General features: G+C 39.2%; 1 protein-coding gene across 1 annotated transcript in view; it reads right to left on the minus strand.

Moving 5' to 3' along the window:
* Positions 1-15451, minus strand: part of TEX10 (testis expressed 10) — a 54934-nt gene extending 39483 nt beyond the window's left edge. Inside the window, exons 1-5 of the mRNA XM_007197068.3 lie at positions 15245-15451; positions 11720-11908; positions 9225-9937; positions 8589-8832; positions 3522-3634 (exon numbers count right to left, since the gene is read on the minus strand). Of these exons, the coding sequence (XP_007197130.1) occupies positions 3522-3634; positions 8589-8832; positions 9225-9937; positions 11720-11899 (1250 nt within the window). The 5' untranslated portion in view covers positions 11900-11908; positions 15245-15451. The remainder of the gene's footprint in view (positions 1-3521; positions 3635-8588; positions 8833-9224; positions 9938-11719; positions 11909-15244) is intronic.
* Positions 15452-25817: the final 10366 nt, after the last annotated feature.

The following is a 25817-nucleotide window of genomic DNA, read 5'->3' on the forward strand; positions in this document are numbered from 1 at the left end:
AAAGTAGAAGAGTGGTTCCCAGGAGCTGGGGAAAGGGGAGCATGGGGAGTTACTGCTTAACATGTACTGAGTTTCAGTTTGGGAACATGAAAAAGTTCTAGAGATGGATGGTGGTGATGGTTGCACAACAATGGGAATGTATTTAATGCCACTCAACTATACAATTAAAAATGGTTAAAATGCTAAATTTTACGTTATATATATTTTACCACAATAATAATAAACAACATCCTTTGTAACTCTGCATTTCAACCTAAGATTTAAAAAATTTAGACATCAGGTCAAATATTAACTGGGAGTACATGAGTAAGTATGAAGACCACTGGCCTAGACCATTGTTGGCTCCCCTAACTTTAACCCGTGTTGCCCTCCACAGGCTATCTGCTAATTATTCAACGCACTTCCTTATGGAAGTATTTTGGCCAACTCAATACAGTAGCAGCCTGTGGTCCCTAAAAACAAATCACTGGGGAAATTTACGAAGAATAAATTATACTGCCAATTCACTTTTGTTAAAAATTCCACAATTTCACCACCTCGGCCTCTTCATATCCGTTTTTTCACCTTTTGTATCTTGGCACAAACCACTTCATCAGGGCAGCATTCCCTAGGACTCTACTCCCCCCATGAAAGAGCAGGACCAGCTTCTTATCATATACTCTTACATTACCCTACATTCTTTTTCACTGATCTTATCACAGTTGGTCACTGAAAAGAATCATAGAAATAAAGTCTCCCTCACTAGACTGTACTCCATGAGAACTGGCTTACCTATCTCCTTTTCCACTAAATGCTCAGCACCTGGTATAGTAACTGCCTGAAACATATTAAGTGTCCAGTAAAGTGAATAATGACAGTATACCCATATACTCTTGAATAATTTACTTACATTTAATGGTCTACCAAATTCCAAACATCCTAACCATTATTTAATCTCATTTTGATGAAAATTATATCTGAAACCTCTTACTGGACAAAATATACACACATACAATTCTATTCACGAGTTCAAGGATATTCTGAAGCTTATCCACACACCTGATTAAAAACTTTTGCTTTAGTAAGAAAATTGTATCTGGAAGAAACAAACCCTAACAACCTACTTGCTCAAGAAAGTATCTCCCTATTTGATTCTCTGTCCCCTCCAACTCCAGAAACTCTAAATTAATATTCCTAAAACATGGTTTTGATCCAACCAATAGTCTTCAATGCCAAAAGGATCAAGGATGAAAGATAAATGAAGTTCAGAGACAAGAAATGACTTTCAGCATCAAGGCTAGTCAACAGCAGAAACCAGATTTGACCGAGATCGGTCCCATGTTCTCCATTACCTAACCCGACAGCTTTCTCATATGCTATCTCCTCCAGTTAGTGTAATCTATCCTCCCTTGCTTCACTTCTGCCTGCTACAACCATATCCATGCTCAAATACTACCCTCTAACACAGCTTTGTCTGTTTATCCTAACAAGGATGTCTCTTCCTATGAATTCCTACAGCACTTCTTAACTGTAAAGTCCTAATGACACTTACATACGCCTTGTGTTAAATATGTAAATTCACTTTTTTTCCTGCAAGTTATTGAGCTATTGTTTCTCAGCTTCAAAACCACCCTTCTACACTCTGCTTTGTGATCCTGGAACTGAGCCACATTTTTTCCTTTACAGCTGGCTTCTTGTTAGGCTCTGCCAATAAGGGAGTACTAGAGACTGGAAAGCTATAAGAGGAAAATAGGACACTTTCCTTTCTGTTTGCTTCCTAGTCCTACTTTTGCTTCCCTTTGCCACCAGTGCAACCCAACAACTCTTCTAGAAGCCAGCAGCAGTTCATTCTAGTAGTCACAGTTGGTTCCACTTTGTGGTTTTTCTGACACAGAACCAGCATCATCATGCCCCCAGAAACACCAGCACCAGCCAGCCAGAACCCCTGTTGCCAAATCCTGGACCCCTGCCCCACAGGGCCCCTCTTGTGCTCTCAAAGACATTAGCACCAGCTGAGCACCAACCCCTTCCTAGAGGCCTGAGCTGTGGCTCCAGACAGACTTTCCTCCAAACTTCTTCCCCTCTTCTCTTTGTTCTCCCAATCTAGAGGCAGTAGCCGCTTCCTGTAGGTGCTTCCTCCACAATACCTTACTGTTCCCTTTCGTCTTGCCACTTCTTTAATACCTAGTTAAAAACTGTTTGTATTAAATTCTCTGTTAAAATCACTGGTGTGATTTCCATCTCCTGACTAGACCATGACACATACTTTTATCAATTTTAAGACTTTGTACCGATTTTAGCAATTTATGAAATCACTTAAGAGAACAAGGAGTATACCTTAAGACATCTGATTATCTGTCATAATACTTTGCAACCAAAATAATTATTTAGTGAATGAATGAAAAGTTAATCTGCCTACAATAGACTTACCACTAGACTTATCACTTCTGAGCATATCCTCTGAACTCTGCTCCATGAGCCTGATTCTCCACATAGTTTCTTTCTTTTGATAAATTTAAGAACCTTCTGACAGACTTCAAGATCCCTTCAAGTGTTTGCTCATGGTGGGGAACTGCACCTTTCGTGTTCTAGCTTGTATCTGTTTGTCAATTTTTTTTTTTTTAAGAAACCTGTAGACTATTTTTTTAAATTTCTTTATCTTATTTATTTTTGGCTGCGTTGGCTCTTCGTTGCTGTGTGCAGGCTTTCTCTAGATGTAGTGAGCAGGAGCTACTCTTCGTTGCGGTGCGAGGGCTTTTTTATTACAGTTGCTTCGCTTGTTGCGGAGCATGGGCTCTAGGTGTGCGGGCTTCAGTAGTTGCGGCACACAGGTTCTAGAGCGCAGGCTCAGTAGTTGTGGCGCACGGGCTTAGCTGCTCCGCGGCATGTGGGATCTTCCCGGACCAGGGCTCAAACCCGTGTCCCCTGCATGGGCAGGTGGATTCTTAACCACTGCGCCACCAGGGAAGCCCTGCTTGTCAAATTTTACTAGACAATTTGTTTTTACATTTATCTGCTCTCACTTGAGGTAAACATTTTAAATAACTTCCAGGCTTACATTTTTTTTTAAACTCCATCTTCTAATCCATAAATTTATTTTAGAAAAGAGAACTGTTTTTCTCCAATTATCCCTCTTTCTTCAGGATACTGATATTAGTTTCATTACCAGTTTCCTCATGTACAAATGAACTAATGACCTTTAAGATACTCTCTCACCTAAAAATTCAATAATTACATAGTACCTCTCACAAATAAATCACCCACCTTGGCAAATTTTATTAAATTCATATCTACATAATTTGATACCTGACACTCATTTAGCACAAAACATTCACTTGAAAGATTAAAAAAATAAAAATGAAAGTAAGTAAAATTGGAAGTCCCAGGGCTTAAAGTGACTTGCTCAAGATCAGCCATACTACTGCTTTTATCTCTATTTGACAAAATCTAGACAAAAACACCTCACAGCATAGAAAGTTCCAGTTTAAGGCTAATTATTTTCTGATAATTTTAGGTTAACCAGTGGAAAAGAATGCCAGTACCTTTTGTTTGTCTCTTTCCTTCTGTGCTTGGTTATTTCTTTTAAGGCATATGGAAAATTACTCATGAAATGGTGTTTGAAATCAGTAAGATAATTCTTTCGAAGCCATGACTCCTAGTAAAATAAGCAAAGATTAGAAAATCTATAAGAAACAATAACTTAAAATGACAAATAAGACTTTAAGCAGAAATCTAACAACTTGTCAATATTCAACTATAAATTTACCAGTACAATACACCTTCTGCTAATGATACAATAGGTAAATAAATCTTAAAGTCAGAATTAACTGTTAAGCCATCCAATTTTCATCTTTTTGGTGCTTTTATTTAATTATTTTTACTTGCATTTTATCTGTTTAAAAAGGAGAAAAAAAAAGGGAGAAAGTAAATAAGAGTTAAGAAAATTCTGAATCTGAACTAATATTTACAAAATATACAAGAAAGTCTTCAACCTAGTGTTACACTTAACTGTAACTCCATTCCCTAGCAATTCTATTGCCCATTAAAGGTATTTAACACTTTCACAAAGCAATGCACTTCCCTAAAATTGCTCAGCAGTATTCGTCAATGTATCATTTTCTCCTACTTGAAACACTGTCTTAATTTCAGATTACAACACTCTTATTTCCTGCTATCCACAGAACCAATCATTCCATTTTGCCAGGGACAGAGGGGCTGCTTGGCTTGTGGGACTTGAGGTGCTAAAATAGCTAGTCACCCTACATCTCCTTAGTTACCTTCACTGGATTCTTCTCTTCTCCCCAACCTAAAAATGTGTACTTGACAACTTTTCTTGGACTTCTAACAGGCATCTTAAATTTAAAATGAATAAACTGAACTCTCCTCACAGGCAGTCACACTGTCATTTGAAGCGTAACATAGGGATCACCCTTGCTCCTCTTTTCTTCACTATGCACACCATCAGTCCTGTTGGCTTTATCAGAATCCAGCTGTTTCTCATCACTTCAACCACTAGCTACCATTCTACTCCAAGCCACCATTACCTCTTACCTAGATTACTATAACAGCCTCCCAATGGTCTCCTTGCTTTTCGTCTTGCTCCCCCTAGACACAATAATCTACATAGCAGCCAGGGTGATCTTTTAAAACATAAATCACACTTCAAAATAATACAGGAAAGGATAAAGGAAATAGGTGTGTATGTAGGGCAGGACTAGTCATCCATGGGATCAATGGTCTGAGTTTGGCCTCCAGTTTTGCTAGAGCTGGATAGTGAGTACGTGGGAGTTCATTAGTGTTTTATTTGTAAATTTGACACATTAAAGTTAAATAAACATAATTTAGATCATACCACTCCTCTGCTCAAACCCTCCAATGTCTTTTCACCACACTCAGGTTAAAATCCAAACTCTTTACCACAGGGTACCATATGATCTGGCTACTGTCACTTCTTCTCCCTCATCATCTACCATTTTCCTAGTACCTCACTTGCACAGGACTTCCTGCCATTCCTCAAATATGTCAAATTTGTTCTCACTTCAGGGATTTTCACTTGCTGTTCCCTGTGCCTAGAACGTCCTTCCCACAGGTCTTCACAAGACTTGGTCCTTCACTTCATTCAGTGATATTTAAATATCAAGAAAGCATTTCCTGACCTCCTATTTAAAATAGCTCCCCCCCACTGTTCCATCATATGTTCTCCCTTTACCCCACTTTCATCTTTATTCCTAATAACAACATCACCTATTTGTTTACCATCCATCAACCCTACCAAGAGCTAAGTACTCACCTTGTCAGTCATGTTCATCTCTGTATTCCCAGAGCCTAGAACAGAACCTGGCACACTGCAGAGCAGTGCTATTCAAAAGACCTTTCTGCAACGATGGAGTTGTTCTGTATCTATGCTGCCCAGTACAGTAGCCACTGCCACCTGAAGCTACTGAGCACCTGAAATGTGGCTAGTGTTTACTGAGGAACTGAATTTTAATTAAAGACCCACATTTATACATGGTCAATAAATCTTTGACACATGATTGCATCTAACTTTTCTTCACAAATTCTAATCTTCATGGTAAAAAAGACAACAATAATGAAACATTTGGACAAAAAGTAGCAAGCATTAAAATACAAAGCTAAGACACAACAAAATTTCTACAGTGTAAAATTATAATACTGACCTGAAGCTATTAATACAGGACTCCAAAAACCAAAGTTAATTAAAAAGTTAATGTTAAATTGTATTTCATTTTTAAAACTAGCTATATATTAAGGATACACACAGTATATCAGAAATAAGCAACCTCAGTAAGGATCTGAGTACTCAACCACTGCAAATAAGATTTAATGTAACTTGAGATTTCTTTTCAAAGCAAAGATGAAAGATTTCAAATTCCTAAAAAGGTTTAAAAGAATACTACTTGGATAAAAATGAAATTTCTCAACTTTGCAGCAAAATACGAACACACTACATGCATTTAGCAAAACCTAAAAGTAAGTGGTCAGTGACCCTAAGGTTGCACCTAATACAGACGCCAATTTATCAATAGAAAACCTACACATTTTCTGAGAGAAAAGAGCTACAATTCAGCCTGTGGTACATAATTAGAATTTAAGACCAAGGAATGCCATTTCATTCCTCCTAAAGTTTGAGCTGTTACAGGTCACCCAATACCTTAACTACTAAGCTATAACTGAAGGTGAATGAGAGAGAGGAACTAACAGTGGGAATGGTAAAAAAAAAAAACTAACGTGCATTTTAATGTCACCTGATATAACTAACATACATACTTATACTTTGTCTCTAAGATAATACATCTTACCTTATCTAGTTATTATAGTTCGAAATAACAAATTTGCCAGGGTAAATTAGCGAATTCTACCAGTGGATGCTTTTAAATACTATTCCTATTTGAATTAACCAACTCGGTTTATTTCAATTTTATACAGTATCCCAATTCAGTACTCTATATAACCTTCAACAGTCTAGGCAAACCAGTCTTCTGAATTTAGTGTCCTATGTTAATGGACTGCTAATAAATATAGTCATGTTATAATACCACAGAATAGCTCTGAATATAGCTACTTTAAATATCCTTAAAATTAAGGCAGTGTTTAGATCCTTTGTCAGTATCATCTGAATGACAGTAGATGATCCAAAACTAGCACAATTAATGATTTTGCATTTAGTCCTACCATTCTAATTACAAATACTATTACTAAAGCAATAATAAACATTAACCAGTGCCCATGAAAAAACAAACACCAAAATGCCTGGAATTTTATTTTTCAGCTTTCCAAAAATGAAAGAAAGCCTAGTACTTAAGATCACACTGAATATCATTACTTTTACTTCTTATCTTAGCCTTTCAGATGAAAATACAGCCATTCAAGACTCCAAATAATATATATATTTTCTAAGAAGCTGCATGCATTATTACTGTAACTAGCCTACGACCACAGATTAATTGCCATAAAGGAGAACAAGCTTCACTTTCATAAAATCATATACAATACCCCTAACCATGATCACTTTGCCAATTTATGCAATAAATCATAAAACAGGCTCAAAATTGTAATCAACAAAATGCCATCCTATCTGAGAAAGCAATTCATAAAACATCCCTACAGAATGATGGGTAATGGGTTAATAGCGATAGAGTAAGCTCTTAAAAGAAACACACACCTTAGTACAATTCTGTAATGCTTTTCAAGATTATGAAATACTATTACAATTTACCCCAGTATTATTTTATGTGTCTTACTAACTCGTAAGCTTGAATGAAATAAAAAGAACTAAATAAAACTAAAAAACTGCCTTGCCAGTTTCGGACGTATGCAGGCAACTTCAAGGATTCAAACCTGCCTTGTCAAGTCCTTGCAGAAACTCTTCTGTAAAACATATGCTTCAAGCTTCAGTTATTGGTCCTGCAGCTACCCTTTTTAAGATTAACCACATTAATCCAGCACCAATTAATCTTAGAGCTTGTTCTTCCTTACTTGCTCCATGCACTATATATTGTATTCACTACAACATAACACTTTAAAAAAGCCACCAACACTCAATTCTCCCCAAATAGGAGATAAATTTACTCATCAAGAAATATGTCTTTGCTATCAGCTTTCTAGCAAGAAACTGTCCTATGACTTGGAATTACTTAGGTTAACTTCACTCACACCATACCTACAACTACAGCTTACCTACAGTAAAGGTAACTTTAAGAAATGTTTTCTGATCTTACATCCTTTATCAAGAAAAAACAACAAAGCATACACTAAGCAAATCTGTGGGTAGCTTCTTCCCTAAAACGTAGTAGTTTAAAAACTTCTCAGGGGGGCTTCCCTGGTGGCGCAGTGGTTGAAGAGTCTGCCTGCCAATGCAGGGGACACGGGTTCTAGCCCTGGTCTGGGGAGATCCCGCATGCCGCGGAGCGACTGGGCCCGTGAGCCACAATTGCTGAGCCTGCGCGTCTGGAGCCTGTGCTCCGCAACAGGAGAGGCCGCGATGGTGAGAGGCCCGCGCACCGCGATGAAGAGTGGTCCCTGCTTGCCGCAACTAGAGAAAGCCCTCGCACAGAAACGAAGACCCAACACAGCCATAAATAAATAAATAAATAAAAAGAAAATAGTCACTTAAAGGACAAAATTAAAATTATAAAAAAAAAAAAAAAAAAAAAACCTTCTCAGGGTTGATTATGAGATCTTCAGTTTGGTCCATTTCTTACCATAAACTTGGTAACATGGCACAAACTGGAAGAGACTACTTAATAAGCCACTTTTTAAATCCTGTAAGAGGTCTCCAGAAACTAGAATGTTCCTACATAATCAATCTGCCATAAACAATACATTGTAACACTACTGTGAATTACAGCTAATAAAAACAAATGAAATCAAGCACAGTTATGCATTTCGCTTAAAAATTTAAACATACAGATAATAAACTCACAAAACTGTTTTAATTTGTAGTTTTGAGCAAATGTAAGAAATAAGTTTACAGTTAAACCCTGGGAATTTTTTGGAAAATGCATAACCAATTAGTAGTAATATGCTGATTTCTAATTTGTCATGATAAAAGGCATTACTCAGAAAATAAAGAACCTATTAGTTCTCACCAATTTATGGGTCTCATCATGCTGTTTAGAGAGCTTCCACAGAAGGGAAATAATGTTAAGAACTTGCTGCATAACCTGCAGAGGTTCTCGTTCTATACCATTTCCAACAGAAGCAGCTAGTTGTGGAGGCACAGCTTCAATCCAGCACTCAATTAGCAATGGAATTATTATCTCAATAAATCCTTTCAGGTTTTCAGTAGATGACAGGCCTTCATCCACACTGCCTAGTCCTCCAACCAGGTACCTAACGAGGAAAGGTAAGAATAAAAAAATTTTTTAATTTAATTAAAAAATATTATTCCTTTCTTAATTTAAACCTTAAAATATAAAGTACCAGCAAAATGAAGCACCATGAATTGATAATTACATTGATCAACACTAGGAAGAAAAACAGAATTCTAAGATGACAAAGCCAAAAGACTATAATTTTTTACTTTTCATTAGGCTTTGCTACAAATGAGTAAATTAATATACTTTGAAATGACTCCTCCCATCAGTAAATAAAATCAAATTATGAGTAACTATATGAAACTACAGAAGACAACTGCATGTCTTCCCACCATTAGCCATCAACGGTCAGCAGTTATAATTCAATATAGGAAAACTGAGTGTGGACATAACTGAAATCCTTCTTACCGTAGCCTGAACTGTGAACTGACATTTGGCTGTGAACCCCCATTTTCATAAACCTGGATGTGTTGCTGGTCGTTGGCATGTTCCTTCCAGTTGATAAAAATGGAGTTGCTAGTGGCATGGGGATTTTCTTTTTGTTCCTGAAGTCCTTCACTTTCTCTCACCCTACTGGATCCATCTGCCAAGGCCTGAAGGAATTTACTGAGTCTCACTAAGACTTTCAGCCTCCACTGCTGAGAAGTGAGTCTCCGATTAGGATTTACAGAAAGTATCCAGGACTGGGATCTGTCTCTATTTACCAGTCCTTTGGACAGCTGCTGATGAGAAATAAGTTCTACAAAATTCTTAAGCAATATACTGCTACGGCCAGTAATTAGAGCTGGGTACTGTTCCAGCAGAATGTCCAAAACTTTCAAAGAGTCCTCCTGAATTCCTTCAGTAATGTGAGTCATGGCACTAGAGAGATGGGCACTTACCAAAGGAAAAAATGGAGAAATTTGTTCAGCTCGTATTTTGGGGGCCAGGAATTGAAGAAGTTGAACTGCTGCTAATCGTACATTAGCATCTTTATCTGTAAACACAGCAGTCACTTCACTTAATATGTTTGAAAGGTGTGCATCAATTATAAATGGGTATTGAGACAAAAGGTCTTTAAGTCCAAGAAGAGCACTTTGTTTAACCCCAGCATTGTAGTGATGCATCTGTGACAGCAAATCCTATAAATAAAAATAAAAACACAAGCTTTAGGTATATACATATACATACACATTATATCCTTTTCAAATAAGCATGCTAACTAAAACTATGCTAATAAACTGACACTCCAGTGGGGGTGGGGGGTTAGAGACTGCTTTGGTAAGTATTTCTAAATGTTACTTTTAGAAAAATGAAGCTTTTGTTAAGATCAGAAAGTTTTATCTTTAGCATAGCTTTAGCTTAATAAAAGCATAATAACTTTCAGTCAGAATTTTCTCTTTTTGAAACTACACAGGATTAGGCACACTATCATTTAAAATGACAGCAATCATCACCACCACTTAAAGACCTACTATGTACCAAATATGTATTTATACCTATATTCTACCTATTTTAAGTGGTCTTTCAGGGTGTCTGTGTATTTTAATCAGAGTACAACAATTGGCAATTTTATTTGTGGAATAATTTATATAATCTGTAAATAAACAATAACTTCAAATACCTTTTGACATTATTTAACCTTCAGAGATTAAAAAGCAAAACTAGAAAATGTATATCTTCACAAAGATTTGTTCACAAATGTTCATAACAGCATTATTCATAAGAGTCAAAAAGTGGGAACAACCAAATGCCCATCAACTGCTGAGAGAAAAAATATGACATAGCCCTGCAGTGGAATACTATCTGACAATACAAAGGAATGAAGTACTGTTCTGATACATGCTACAACACAGATGAACCTCAAAAACATGCTAAGTGAAAGACCAGTAATAACAGACCACATTTCGTATGATTCCATTTATATGAATTGTCTAGAATAAGCAAATCTTTACAGATAGATCAGTGTCTGTCTAGTGGGGGGAAGGAATGGAGAATGACTTCTAATAGGTATAAGGTTTCTTTCTGAAGTGACAAAAATGTTCTGAAATTAGATTATTGTGATAGTAGCATAACAATGTAAATACATTAAAAACCACTGAATTGTCCACTCTAAAATGATAAATTTTATTTTGTGTAAATTACATTTCAAAAAAGCTGTTAAATTTTTAAGCAAAACCACTGCTCAAATTTCAATTAACTTCACACATTCACTATGAGTCTGGAATAAACTACATACTATAAGGGTTCAAAAATGGATGAGGGCTTCCCTGGTGGCGCAGTGGTTGGGAGTCTGCCTGCCAATGCAGGGGACAGGGGTTCGAGCCCTGGTCTGGGAAGATCCCACATGCCGTGGAGCGACTGGGCCCGTGAGCCACAACTACTGAGCCTGCGCGTCTGGAGCCTGTGCTCCGCAACAAGAGAGGCTGCGATGGTGAGAGGCCCGCGCACCGCGATGAAGAGTGGCCCCCGCTTGCCACAACTAGAGAAAGCCCTCGCACAGAAACGAAGACCCAACACAGCCATAAATAAAATAAATTAATTAAATAAAAAAATAAATTAAAAAAATAAAAAATTAAAAAAAATGGATGAGACAGGATCCTATCTTAATGTGCTATAAAAACAGCTAAAAAACTGTCACATCAAAAACTTGATGCATCAAAAAGTTAAATACAGAAATGATTTCCAGATGACAAATCATCAAATAAATATAAAAGGGAGAAATCACTTTGATTTTAGCTGAGCAAGTCTTTCTGGAGGAAGTGGGAAAGCTGCAGTGGCAACATCAGATTTGGGTAACAGATAAACTCCAATCTTTAGCCATTAATAAACCCTAAGAGTTAAAACAACTTTTCACAAAAATATAACATCCTAGATGATTTCAAGGAAAATACTACTTTATCAAAATAATATTTACGATTTACCTTAATGTTAAGTTTTCTGTTGTTTGTTGGAAGTGTTCCATCCTCTTTGAGTTGGTCAGGCAAATGTATAGTCTTCGTTTTAAAGTTTGTAACAGTGGCATTTTCTAACCTGGGCTTCTTTTTACCAACTTTTAGTTTTACTTTTTGAAAATCATCTTGGCGTTTTCTTTTTTTGGTCATTCTTTAGTGCTATGATGAAAGAATTAATTTAAAAACAATCAATAAAGACAAAGATAAATTACCTTTATGAAGTAAGAAAAAAAAAATCAGTTTAGTCAAGAGATATTTTTGGCCATGGAACCTTTTGTCAAGCAATGTTCTAAACAGGACCTTTGGTTGGGCAATGTGCTAAATAGAAAACTTTTGTATACTTCAATTAATATATATACTTCAATAAAAAAAAAAAAGAAAACTTCTGAAAAATTTTTTGTGCCCGTAGGATGAGGGGGAGGCAGCACAGAGTTGCTATAGATAACACCTTGCACATGCGGGGAAGCTCCTGGCCCCCAGAAGCCCCCAAGAAACCCTAGCAAAACAAAGTCTGAAAACCAATGTTATTATTTAATGCAGCCTGTAATAGTTAGGAAAAGTTTCATGAACCTAAGCTGGGTGCTTGAAAATGGGTAAGATTCAGATATGCATCAAGGACAGTTAATGAGCATTTCATGAGCAAGGAAAACAGTATGGATCAGGAGTAGGGATAAGCCTGGTATAGGCAAAAATGAAAGTACCAGCATTGTGAACACCAGGAAAAGTTCAGACTAGATATAAACAGTAAACAAAAAAGCAGGAGAAAAATCAGTATAAAAGCAAATATAGTGTAACAAAGGAATAAGGAACAAAGACCAGCTAGGCCACTATTATAATAAATAACTCAGGTACAACCCTGTCATCCTGCACTTCCCCCTCTTCACCACATTCTTTCAACTGACATCCAAATCATCCCAATTACACACAAAATCTTTGATCTGTGCCTCCTACCCATTCCCAGGCCCCTTCTTAAGTCCTTTATCTCTACCCAAGACTTAACAGTTCCCCCACCAGAATCCTTGCCTTGTCTCTAGTGTCTACCCCATGGTCCATTTGGTAGAGAATCACCAGGGGACTCTTTCTAAACACAGATCTGACCAAAGCTCAGGAGCTTTCAGCTGCTTCTTTTACTCGCTTACAGTAAAAACACCTTGGCTTGACGTATTCGGTCCTTCCTAACTTCCTCTCCAGCTTTATTTTTCCACAAACTAACCTCTATCTAAAAAAGAGCCTCCTATACCTGGAACTAGCTCAGCGCTTCTTGAAGCCTTTTCCACACACTACAAAAATAATGAATTCTGCCTTGCACTGTACACCCACTGCAGTAGGTATCTCTGGAATAAATAAAACTTCTCCTGATCTGTCATAATTATCCTATCCCTAGCTATTTTTTTTTAAGTTACAATGCTACACATGGGAGTCCAAAAAATTTGACTAAAATGAAGGTTTGCATTATTGTGAGATTAATAAAATGGCTGGTGCAAGACCAGACAGCTCAAATTCTAGGAATCCAGAAGCCAATCACCTATGACATTATATCCAAATTCACATGATTGCAAGGTTTTACTACATTAGAGCCCCGTGATCTAGGGTTTGGCTACACAGGTTAAGAGCAGATTCAAGACTCAGAGTGACTAGGTTCTTAACCAGACTCTTCCACTTTCTAGCTATCGTTAACCACCGTGCCTCAGTTTTTATCTACAAGACAGGGATAATAATAATGCTTACCTCATACAGTTGTTATGAGGTAGGATGAATGAGGAGCAAATGAGCTCATATCTGTAAAACACTCAGAACTGTGCCTGGCACACTTACAGATATGCTATAAGCACAAACATGTATATTTTCTTAGTCTCAGGACCAGTAAATACCAAGCATAATATTAGATGCACAATAGCTTTCAATTCTCAGAAGACCATGTGAAGAAGGTGGTACTAAAACTATTTTAAAGACATAGCTCAGAAAGGTTTGTCAGTCCCTTATTAAGGAGTTGAAGAGGGATTCATAAACAAGACTGAACTCTGCAAAACCAACTTTATGTTATATATACTGGAACTCAGGTGAGGATTGGAAAAAAGTGGCAAAATGGCTTGCTTTATTTATCCCAATACTAAATTTTCATCCCACCCACACCTCTAGTTATTCTAGTGTAAAAAATGAGTAAGTAAAAACTAAGGCCCTAATACTCACCTGGTCTCTGTTAATTAAGCAAGCACATTTTGTGAGTTTTCCCTACAATTTTATTACTAGCTAGTACCAGAGATGAAAATAAATGGAACAAGACATTCAGAAAAATCGATCAATTAACCCTCCACCCCCCAATTCCCTGTGCTATCTTTAGCCACTAACTATCTGATCAGTGTCCAACATACAGTCTACTGTCAAGCTTATGCCATATTACCCACCACTTTGTATTAATCACTCTACCGTTCTCCCTCCGTTAGGAAAAGTGGGCTTATCGCCCCTTCATGACTCTTCAAGCTAGTAAGATTATTTTCATGGTACACAGGGAACATTTTTATACTAGAAATTAAAAGTTCTACAGCAACTTATGTTATTTTCGCTTAAAATAAAGATTTTTCGTGGTACAGCAAATCAAACAGTCCGACTAAGCCACTTTTATAGTAGCTGGTATCGAATAAGAAGGTAGGAGGTCCAGCCTCAGAGGCTGAGCTCTCACATCGCTAGACCAGGTGCGCCTCAAAAGCTTTACAACTGAATTTCATAAACTCCAGCTGCAGGCCTTCTAATTTCAACAAAAGAGAGATTCTAGCCTAAAAGGATTTCGACCGAACCGAATCCCAGCTAGTTTGTCTGCCACCTCATTACCTTCCCCTGATTTCCAACTTCTTTCCCCCGCCAAAAAAAGAATCAAGAAAGCACACTGTACTCGGCCTTTGGTAATTTCCTCTCCAACCCTTTACGCTCACGAGTTCCTCCAAACTCTACCTAGTGGGCCAATTGGAGGCACCAGACTTCCCAAAAAACAAATACCACAGACTGGGGCGACTCGAGAGGACCGATGGACGGAACCAGCTTCATACTGATCGCTTAACCGTCCACACCTGGACGGCGAGAGCGCCGAATAGGAGACAGCTGCGCATCCCCACCCCCAGACTTTGGTCCCGCAACCCAGAAGTGAACACCCCGCGATTTTAAGAAACTATCTTTCCTGCTCCTTCTGGGGACGGTGGTCAGGACCACAGTCGGGGAAGCGGGGTCCAATCAACGTACCCCGGCCTAAAAGTCTCCTAGACCCGAAACCGCGCGAGCCCGCCCCGCCCAGTCACTTGAGGCGCTTCGAAAGCCCGCGGGGCGCCCCGCCCCCGCACAGCCCCTCTCCGCTCCGAGGCCCGGCTCTGCAGGGGCGCAGACTGGCCCCAGCCGGCCCTGCCTGCCTGGGCCGCGGACCGGGGGGCGACGGCCCCACGAGCCATTCCGCCTGCCGTCCCGCGCCCCGGAGAGGGCCCGGCCAGACCGGCGGCGGCAGCTCACCTGAGGGCCCGGTCGGGACCGGGACACGGAGGCAGGTGGAGAGAGCGTCCGAGGAGGAGCCCACGGGGCGACGGCGTGCGCCACCGGCCTCAGGCTTTCGGTCCCGGAGCGTGTTTTAAAATCTCCTCGTCTTCACGCGGCGGCGTCTCCTTCCGCCGCCCGGAAATCAGGGCCTCTCCCCCGCCGCGCCGCGCTCACGTGACCGCGGCCCGCAGCCGCGCGCAGCCGGGGAGGCGGGAGCGGGAGCGGTAGGCCCCGCCCACGGAGGAGGGGGCCGGCGCCGGAAGGCCCCCGCGCTCGGGGAAGCCAAGAGAGGGAAAGGACAAAGCTTAGATCTAGGTCCAGACCTGAGCTTCCCGGGTGGCGTGCGTTTCTGGGGGGTGTCGCCCTGGTACAGCTAGTTGGGAGCATGCCTTTTCTCTCCTCGCTAGACCACTGTTATTCAGACCTGGAGACATTCAAAGATGAGTATAAGTTGAACTGAATTGAGAAAGAGAAAAGTTTAGGACTGCAAGGACCTTAGAATTCCCTTTAACCTGGATGGAGCAATTAAGAATTAGTTGACGACAGAGGGCAAAATACACCTGGTAGCTGGAGCCAGAAAGTCTTAGGTGAGGATCTTCCCTAATATTTCAGTCTCTCAGCACTGAGGTTCCTGCTACAGAAATCAAGTGGGCCCAGGGAAGTTAGAGAGAAATTTAAATGCCTAGAAAGGGGATGAGAAAGCAAAGAAAATGCGTCTTTGAAAGATAGCCTTGTCAAAGACTGGCAGGTGGCATGGAGGGAAGAGCCCCAGGTATGGATTTTAGAAGTTGATTCAAATTTGTTTCTGTAGTTTACCAGATTATAAGACTCAGTAGGGGCTTCCCTGGTGGCGCAGTGGTTAAGAATCCGCCTGCCAATGCAGGGGACATGGGTTCGATCCCTGGTCTGGGAAGACTGCAACTAAGCCCGTGTGCCACAATTACTGAGCCTGCGCTCTAGAGCCCGCGAGCCACAACTACTGAGCCCACGTGCCGCAACTACTGAAGCCTGCGCGCCTAGAGCCCGTGCTCCACAACAAGAGAAACCACTGCAGTGAGAAGCCCGCTCGACGCAACCAGAGAAAGCCCACGCGCAGCAGCAAAAGACCCAATGCAGCCAAAAATGAATAAATAAATTAATTAAATAAATTTAAAAATATATATATGTATAAAAAAAAAAGACTCAGTAAAGCTGATAAGAAATGAGCCTCAGTTTGCTGGGTAGGGATTCAGAGCAATGATGTCTGAGGTGCGGAGAGACCCGAGCACTGGGACTAAGATCATGCATATTCTATGATCAGAGACAAAGAGGCAGCCCCAGACACCCTGGCAATACAGCCATACTACCACAATCTGCCTGTTTTTTAAATAAATTTATTTATTTACTTGGCTGTGTTGGGTCTTTGTTGCTGCGCGAGGGCTTTCTCTAGTTGCGGCGGCGAGCGGGGGCTACTCTCTGTTGCGGTGGCTTCTCTTCTGGAGCACGGGCTCTAGAGCGCAGGATCAGTCGTTGTGACGCACGAGCTTTGTTGCTCCACGGCATGTGGGATCTTCCCAGACCAGGGATGGAACCTGTGTCCCTTGCATTGGCAGGCGGTTCCTAACCACTGCGCCACCAGGGAAGGCCCCACAATCTACCTTGATTCCAACATAATATGATTCCAACAAATACATATGTATTTGGTAGTCATCAGCATTATGTGGCATTATATGTTATTGAAAGTTATGAGACCAAATCAGAAGAGGAAAGGTTTATTGCCAGCCAGACAAGTCCCCTGAACTCCAGACTCATATCTGACAGCTTTCTCAACATTTTCTTTGCATCTGCTCTACATCTCAAGGTCAATGTGTCCAAAATGGAATTCCTGATTTTCCCCCTGAAATCTAATCTTCCTACAGCTTCTTCATCTCAAACAGCAACTCCATCCTTCCGGTTACTGAAGCCAAGACCTTTGGAGTTTGGGCCTGGCTTCTTTCCTTCCTTCACATCTCACATCTAAGCCATCAGGAGAGTCTGTTGACTCTATCTTCAAACACATTCTGACTTTCACCACTTAACACACCTCCCTTGCTACCATGATAGTAGAAGCCATCTCATGATCACTGTAAAAAGCCTCTGAACAGGTCTCCCTGCTTCCACGACTGCAGTCTAGTGTCTTCCCCCTACAGTCTAATCCTAGCAGGGCAGTTGTGTGATTATTTAAAAATCTAAGTCAGATCTTTCTCTCAAAACCTCCCGATAGCTCCCCATTTCTTTTGGAGTAAAAACCAGAGTCCTTGATGGCCTCAAACTGTGCCGTGTTCTGACACATCCTCTTAACCTCTGGGCATTCCTCCTACCACTCGCTACTTTTTTGCTCTACTCCAAACACTCTTGCTTCTTTGCCTGTGGCAAATTGGGCCTGGTGATAATGCAGCTGACAGAAATGTGGCCTGGCTAAAGGAAGCAGGTCTTCAGCAATAGCCAACTGTTGCCATGAGGGAATGCATATCTCATTTTCAAGAAAAAATCAGAAATCCAGAAGTGTTTATAAGAAATCTGATCTTTAAATACTGGTAAGCAAGTACATCTTTTTCCTGTTTTAAAACACTGGGTGGGCCAAACGAAATACTTACAAGCAGGTTGCCAGTTTACAACCTCTGGTTTAAATCATGAAAAGTATGTACCTAAAAATAGATTTCCAACTCCAAGGAATGAACTCGATAATTACAAGAATTGACTGCTCAGCTGAGCCAGAATAGACCTTTGATAAATAACAAGCATATAACTAATCAAGGGTCCTTGACCCATGCCAGAAAAACATGTACAGTGAACATGCATTCCAGAATCTGTAGGCTATTCCACCTCCAAAATTCTGTCCAGTTGGCCACTTAAACCTCTATCAGTTTCCTCAGGCTACTATAACCAAGTATCACAAACTAGGTGACTTAAACAAAAGAAATTTATTGGCTCTCTGTTTTGGAGACCAGAAGTCTGAAATCAAGGTGTTGGCAGGGTTGATTCCTTCTGGGAGCTCTGAGGAAAAATCTGGTCCATGCCTCTCTCCAAGCTTCTGGTAGGTAGCCTTAGATGTTCCTTGGCTTGTAGATGGCATTCTCCCTGTCTTCACATTGTCTGCCTTTTGTGTGTGTCTGTGTCCAAATTTCCTCTTTTTATAAGGACACCAGTCATTTAGGGCCCACCCTAATGATCTCATTTTAACTTGATTACCCCTGTAAAGACCCTATTTCCAAATAAGGTCACCTTCTGAGGTACTAGTGGTTAGGACCTCAACATATCTTTTCAGAAGGACACAATTCAACCCATAACAGTCACCAAGATCTAGGTCCTGGGAATTCCCTGGTGGTCCAGTGGTTAGGATTCCGCACGTCCACTGCAGGGGGCACAGGTTTGATCCCTGGTCGGGGAACTAAGATTCCACAAGCTGTGTGGGGCGGCCAAAACAAAAACAGATTTGTGTCCAGAAATGTCCATATTTCACCATTTGAACATCCTCTCTTTTTTTGTCTATGCTGAGAAGCATCACAAAATTCTAACTTAAGTAACTTATTACCACACCATCTCCCTAAACTTTGCAGCTTCTCTGTTCTTTACACTGGGCTTCCAATTAATATTTGCTTTGGAAATAGGATACCACTGCTAAAAAAAAAAAAAAAAAAAAATTGAAACCTCTGTTAATCTAATAAACTTGATTTTATAATGTCAAGACAAATAATAGAAGCATAAACATATTAAACTGGCTTTTACATTTCAGAGCTACTACTGACACTGAAAGCAGAGACTCTTTGAAGAAAGGTAAAAAGATGAGTTCAAATTTGGTACTATAACCAGGGACAAGAATTCAAAGTGCATTCTCCAGAAATCTCTTGCATTCTTCCTATATACTAACAAAGAAAGATCAGGAAGAGAAATTAAGGAAACAATCCCATTTATCATCTCAACAAAAAGAATAAAATACCTAGGAATAAACCTACCTAAGGTGGCAAAAGACCTGTATGCAGAAAACTATAAAACACTGATGAAAGAAATCAAAGATGACACAAACAGATGGAGAGATATACCATCTTCTTGGATTGGAAGAATCAATATTGTGAAAATGACTATACTACCCAAAGCAATCTACAGATCAATGCAATCCCTATCAAACTACCAATGGCATTATTCACAGAACTAGAACAAAAAATTTCATAATTTGTATGGAAACAAAAGACCACAAATAGCTAAAGCAATCTTGAGAAAGAAAAACGGAGCTGGAGGAATCAGGCTCCCTGACTTCAGACTATACTACAAAGCTACACTAATCAAGACAGTATGGTACTGGCACAAAGACAGAAATATAGATCAATGGACCAGGATAGAAAGCCCAGAGATAAACCCATGCACATATGGTCACCTTATCTTTGACAAAGGAGGCAAGAATATACAATGGAGAAAAGACAGCATCTTCAATAAGTGGTGCTGGAAAAACTTGATAGATACATGTTAAAGAATGAAATTAGAACACACCCTAACACCATACACAAAAATAAACTCAAAATGGATTAAAGACCTAAATGTAAAGCCAGACACTATAAAACTCTTTTAGAGGAAAACATAGGCAGAACACTCTATGACATAAATCATAGCAAGATCCTTTTTGACTCACCTTCTAGAGTAAGGGAAATAAAAACAAAAATAAACAAATGGGACCTAATGAAACTTAAAACCTTTTGCACAACAAAGGATACCATAAACAAGATGAAAAGACAACCCTCAGAATGGGAGAAAATATTTGCAAATGAAGCAACTGACAAAGGAGTAGTCTCCAAAATATACAAGCAGTTCATGCAGCTCAATATCACAGAAACAAACAACCCAATCCAAAAATGGGCGGAAGACCTAAATAGACATTTCTCCAAAGAAGATATACAGATGACCAACAAATACGTGAAAAGGTGCTCAACATCACTAATCATTAGAGAAATGCAAATCAAAACCACAATGAGGTATCACCTCACACCAGTCAGAATGGCCATCATCAAAAAATCTAGAAACAGGGCTTCCCTGGTGGCGCAGTGGTTCAGAATCCGCCTGCCAATGCAGGGGACACGGGTTCGAGCCCTGGTCTGGGAAGATCCCACATGCCGCGGGGCAACTAGGCCCGTGAGCCACAACTGCTGAGCCTGTGAGCCACAACTACTGAAGCCCACGCGCCTAGAGCCCGTGCTCCCCAACAAGAGAATCCACCGCAATGAGAAGCCTGCGCACCCCAACGAAGAGTAGGCCCCGCTCGCCGCAACTAGAGAAAGCCCGTGCGCAGCAATGAAGACCCAACATAGCCAAAAATAAATAAATAAATAAATAAATTAAAAAAAAAAATCTAGAAACAATAAATGCTGGAAAGGGTGTGGAGAAAAGGGAACCCTCCTGCACTGTTGGTGGGAATGTAAACTGATACAGCCTCTATGGAGAACAGTATGGAGGTTCCTTAAAAAACTAAAAATAGAACTACCATATGACCCAGCAATCCCACTACTGGGCATATACCCTGAGAAAACCATAATTCAAAAAGAGACATGTACCACAATGTTCACTGCAGCACTATTTACAATAGCCAGGACATGGAAGCAACTTAAATGTCCACTGACAGATGAATTGCTAAAGAAGATGTGGCACATATATACAATGGAATATTATGCAGCCATGAAAAGGAATGAAATTGAGTTATTTGTAGTGATGTGGATAGACCTAGAATCTGTCATACAGAGTGAAGTAAGTCAGAAAGAGAAAAACAAATAACATATGTTAACACATATATATGGAATTTTAAAATGCGGTACTGATTAACCTAATGGCAGGGCAGGAATAAAGATGCAGACTTAGAGAATGGACTGGAGGGCACAGTGGGGGAAGGGGAAGCTGGGATGAAGTGAGAGAGTAGCATTGACATATATACACTACCACATGTGATATGGATGGCTAGTGGGAAGCTGCTGCATAGCACAAGGAAATCAACTCGATGCTTTGTGAAAACCTAGAGGGATGGGATAGGGAGGATGGAAGGGAGATTCAAGAGAGAGGGGATATGGGGACATATGTATACATATAACTGATTCACTTTGTTGTACAGCAGAAACTAACACAATATTGTAAAGCATTTATACTCCAATAAAGATGTGGGGGGAAAAAAGTGCATTCTCTAGGAATTGATTGATAGGTTATATGCAAATTACTTGGCACAGTGCGTGGCACATTGTAAGACTTCAATAAGTGGCAACAGATATTCTTATTGCTGATGTATCATTGGACCCTACTTGTGCAAAATGAAATTTTTAGTCAAGTTTCTTAGATAAAGGAACCAGTTCTGACTTTATAAAAGGGATTTACTCAGAGAATATTGAGTAACAAAGAAAGGCGAGGAAGGCTGCTGACCCAGGCTTGTAAAAAAGACAGGAAGGAGGGAGACCAGCCAGGAACTAGGAGTACAACCACTGTTATACCACAAAATCATTCCAAGACGTAAGAATTGTAAATGAAGAAATAAAATTGTCTACGTTTCCAGATATAATTGTATGCCTAAAAAATCAACTGAAAATCTACTAAAAACAATAAAAGAATTCAAAAAGGGTGAGGCAATATAAAATTAACATTCAGAAATCAATAGACTTCACATACACAAATAATAACCAACTAGACAATAGGATGGAAAAGGAAGCACCGCTTGCAATAGCAATCAAAACTGATAAAATTCCTAGGACTGAATAAGAAATTGGATTAGAATACTTAACATCCTATAGATGACAACTGTCCCTAAATTAATTGGTAAATTGAATGAGATCTCTATAAATATGTCAACAGGGTTTTTTCTAGACCTACACAAAGTGATTAAAATTTGTATATGAAAAATTAAACAGAAGGATAGCCAACAAATTTTTGAAAAATGAAAGCAATAAGGAGGACCAACCTTATTAGATATGGATATATATTTTAAAACTTCAGTGATTCAAATATGGTTTTGGCACATGAATAGGCAAACCAATGGGACAAAATACAAAGTCTAGAAATAGAACCAAATAAATATAAGAATTTAGTACATTATAAAGACAACATCTCATATCAATGGTATAAACATAAGTGGTTTGCACAAATAGGGAGCCATTTGGAAAGAAATAAAGCTGGGCTCATACTTCACATGTTACATTCAAAGACATAAATTTAAAAAACAAATCCATAAAAGTCCCAGAAAACAAAATGGGTGAATTATTTTATGACTTTTGATTTCTACTAGAACTTAAAACGTAAATGCCAGGGGAAAAGTTTTTAAAATTTGATTACAGGCTTTTCCCAAAACTTTTAGAAATCTTCTGTATCACCAAAAAAAAGAGAAAAGTCACAAGACAAGACAAATTTGGAAAAAAATTTTGCAACTCATATCACAGGTAAAGGATTAATTTTCCTAATATACAAAGAATTCCTAGAAACAAAGAAAAAAATCAAGTACTTCATAGAAAAATATTTATTTCCATCCTGTTTACAGAAAAAGAAATATAAATCATCCTTACATAAAAGATATTCAGCCTGATTCACAAAAAGAGAAAAGCAAATTAAAAGTAAGATTTTTGGGGGCCTTCCCTGGTGGCGCAGTGGTTGAGAATCTGCCTGCCAATGCAGGGGACACGGGTTCGAGCCCTGGTCTGGGAAGATCCCACATGCCGCGGAGTGACTAGGCCCGTGAGCCACAACTACTGAGCCTGCGCGTCTAGAGCCTGTGCTCCCAACAAGAGAGGCCGCGATAGTGAGAGGCCCGCGCACCGCGATGAAGAGCGGCCCCTGCTTGCCGCAACTAGAGAAAGCCCTCGCACAGAAACGAAGACCCAACACAGCCAAAAATTAATTAATTAATTAATTTTTAAAAAAAAAAGTAAGATTTTTTTTCCTCACTTTTAAGATTATCCAAATCCAAAATTTGACAACATACCTGTTGTTGACACTGCGGAGAAGTAGCACTCTCATATGTTGTTGGTGGAAGTATAAACTGACATAAACTCTACAGAAGATGTATTTGTGAGAATTAAGTTTGATGGGCGTAACAGTAAAACACAAGACAATTTACTTTCTCATGTTAAAGTTGAGATGTTAATTCCTAGCATTAAAGTCAAGATGTAGGCAGTCTAGGCATCAGGTGGCTCCGCTCCAGCAAGTCCTCAAACGCTCAGGCCACTTCTCTATTGTTTCACCAGTCTCAAGGTCACCTCATGGTTCACGATGGCTGTTCTAGCTCCAGCCATCACACCCACATTTCAGTCAGCAAATTAAGGGAAGGGAACGAGAAGGACATGGTCCTTCCGTTTAAGGACAGTTCTTGGAAGTTGCATATAACATTTCTGTTTACATCCCTTTGGCCAGAACTCATACTGTATCTATCTGTATAGGAGCTGAGAAATGTGAAGGATCTTCTGTAAGTAGTAAAAAGTGGTGGAGGGAGGTGGGACTGGCCTCTGGGAGATTCCTAACATCAAAAGCATGTCATAATGTACAAAAAATCTAAAGGAAAAGATTGAAAAATTCAGCAGTATCATTCAGGGTCTGGGGGAAACAGAAATCATGTCAGCTATTTTAATAGAGAGAATTTAAAATAAAGAATTGTTAACCAAGTACTCAAGAGATTAGAGGGCAGAAAGAGGATCTGAGATATCACAGGAAATAACTGCAGGAAGCAGCTACCAACCCAAGGGACAGGGGAACAGAGGGAAGGAGTGGGGATTATTAAAATTTAGAAGGTTGGAGATGGGCATTGAGCTGGAGGTCAGACCCGCAGAGAGGTTCATGGTGCCAACTGGCCAATGTCTCTGAGGTGGTGCTATGTGGCTGCTTCTGCAAGTGTTGGGAAAACTGCAAATTGGGATGCTGTTCTGAAGCTAGTTGCCACTGGGTGAAGACCAGTCGCTCCAGTGATGTTGACAGGAACGCAGGACAAACAGGAATAAGCAAGTCTCTTCTTCCTCCTGTATCTTTCCAGTCTCCCTCTTCTACTTGCCACAGACAGAGCCCAGCAGAGAGCCAGCTGGCAAAGTAGAAATGGGGTTTGCAGAGTCCTAGATCCAGAGGCACAAAGCAGATTATAGAGGGGTGGGTCTGAAGCTGAGGGAAGGTAGCTTAGTAATCAGCACTTCAACTCCGTGAAAATTGTAAATAATTAAATGAAATAACAAAAGCATAAGAAAAAATTTTGTACGATACAGGTAGAATTTAGGGATTGGGGGCACTTTCTTTAAAAATGTAGGGAACTTAGAGGCCATTGGAGAAAAATATAGACCTATTTCAAAACATTAAAAAAATTAAATGTGGTATGGCAAATGATGCCATAAACATAGACAAAAGACAAAAAGTAGCTTAGAAGAAAGATTTGCAATACATATGAAAGATAAATTATTAGTATCTGTAATATACAAGGAGCTCTGACAAATTATCAAGAAAACACTTCAATTGAAAAGAGGGCAAAAGCTATGAATAACAAGTCACACACCAAAAATCCAAATGATTGATAAACTTTGCAAGCCTGCTCAATCTTATTGATTGTCAGGGAAAGGTAAAATTAATATAACAGTGGAATATAAAGTCTCATTTATCAAATTCACAACAATTCTAAGACAATATAATACCTACTGCTGGTAGGGATGAAGGAAAAGTGTATTCTCATGCTTTGCTTTCTTCTCGTACTTTGTTGGAAATATAAAATATTGCAACCATTTTGGGAAGAAGTCTGGAAATATCTTTTGAAATGTTTTAAATTCATGTTCTTTCAATCTAGTAATCCCATCCCCCCAGAATTTATCCCATAGATATAAAAGTATCAGTCCAAAGAACATATTTATAAGATATTTATTACAACAATATTTGAGTAGCAAAACACTAGGGAAAAAAATGAATATCAATCAAAAGGGGAATAATTGAACAAGCTGTGATACATTGACTCTTACAGTACCATTAAAAAGATTCAGTTTCTTCTATACCAGTTAATTTGAAGAGGTTTTTTTCGCAATGTATTTTCAGGTAAGAAAAAGTATATATAGTCTAACCACATTGTTATGAAATAAACCAAAAATGTAAACATCAATATATGTCTGTATTTCTGTGTGATCACATAAACATGGAGAAAGCTATGAAAAATAACGTCAGAATGTCATTAGTTACCTGGGAGGAACAGAGGGAAAGAGGGGTGTGTAAACAGCAGAAAGAGATGATTGAAAGCATGGCTATCAAAAAGTAAAATCAAATAATATTTAACACCCTAATATCAAACATTGTTTTTTATTTTAACATAGTACATTGTTGAAACCAGAAAACTGAAGTTAGTACAATACTATTAACTCCTGTGTAGATCATATTTGGATTTCACCAGTTTTTACTACAAGCATTGATTTTTTTTTTACAGCTTTATTAAGGTGTAATTGACATACAAAACCCTACACTTATTTAACGTATACAATATGCTGAGTTTGCATATATACATGTACCCGTGATACAGTCACCACACCTAGGTAACAGACATATCCATCATTTCCAAACG

The sequence above is a fragment of the Balaenoptera acutorostrata genome, chromosome 6 (assembly GCF_949987535.1).
Source record: "Balaenoptera acutorostrata chromosome 6, mBalAcu1.1, whole genome shotgun sequence".
Lineage (NCBI taxonomy): Eukaryota > Metazoa > Chordata > Mammalia > Artiodactyla > Balaenopteridae > Balaenoptera > Balaenoptera acutorostrata.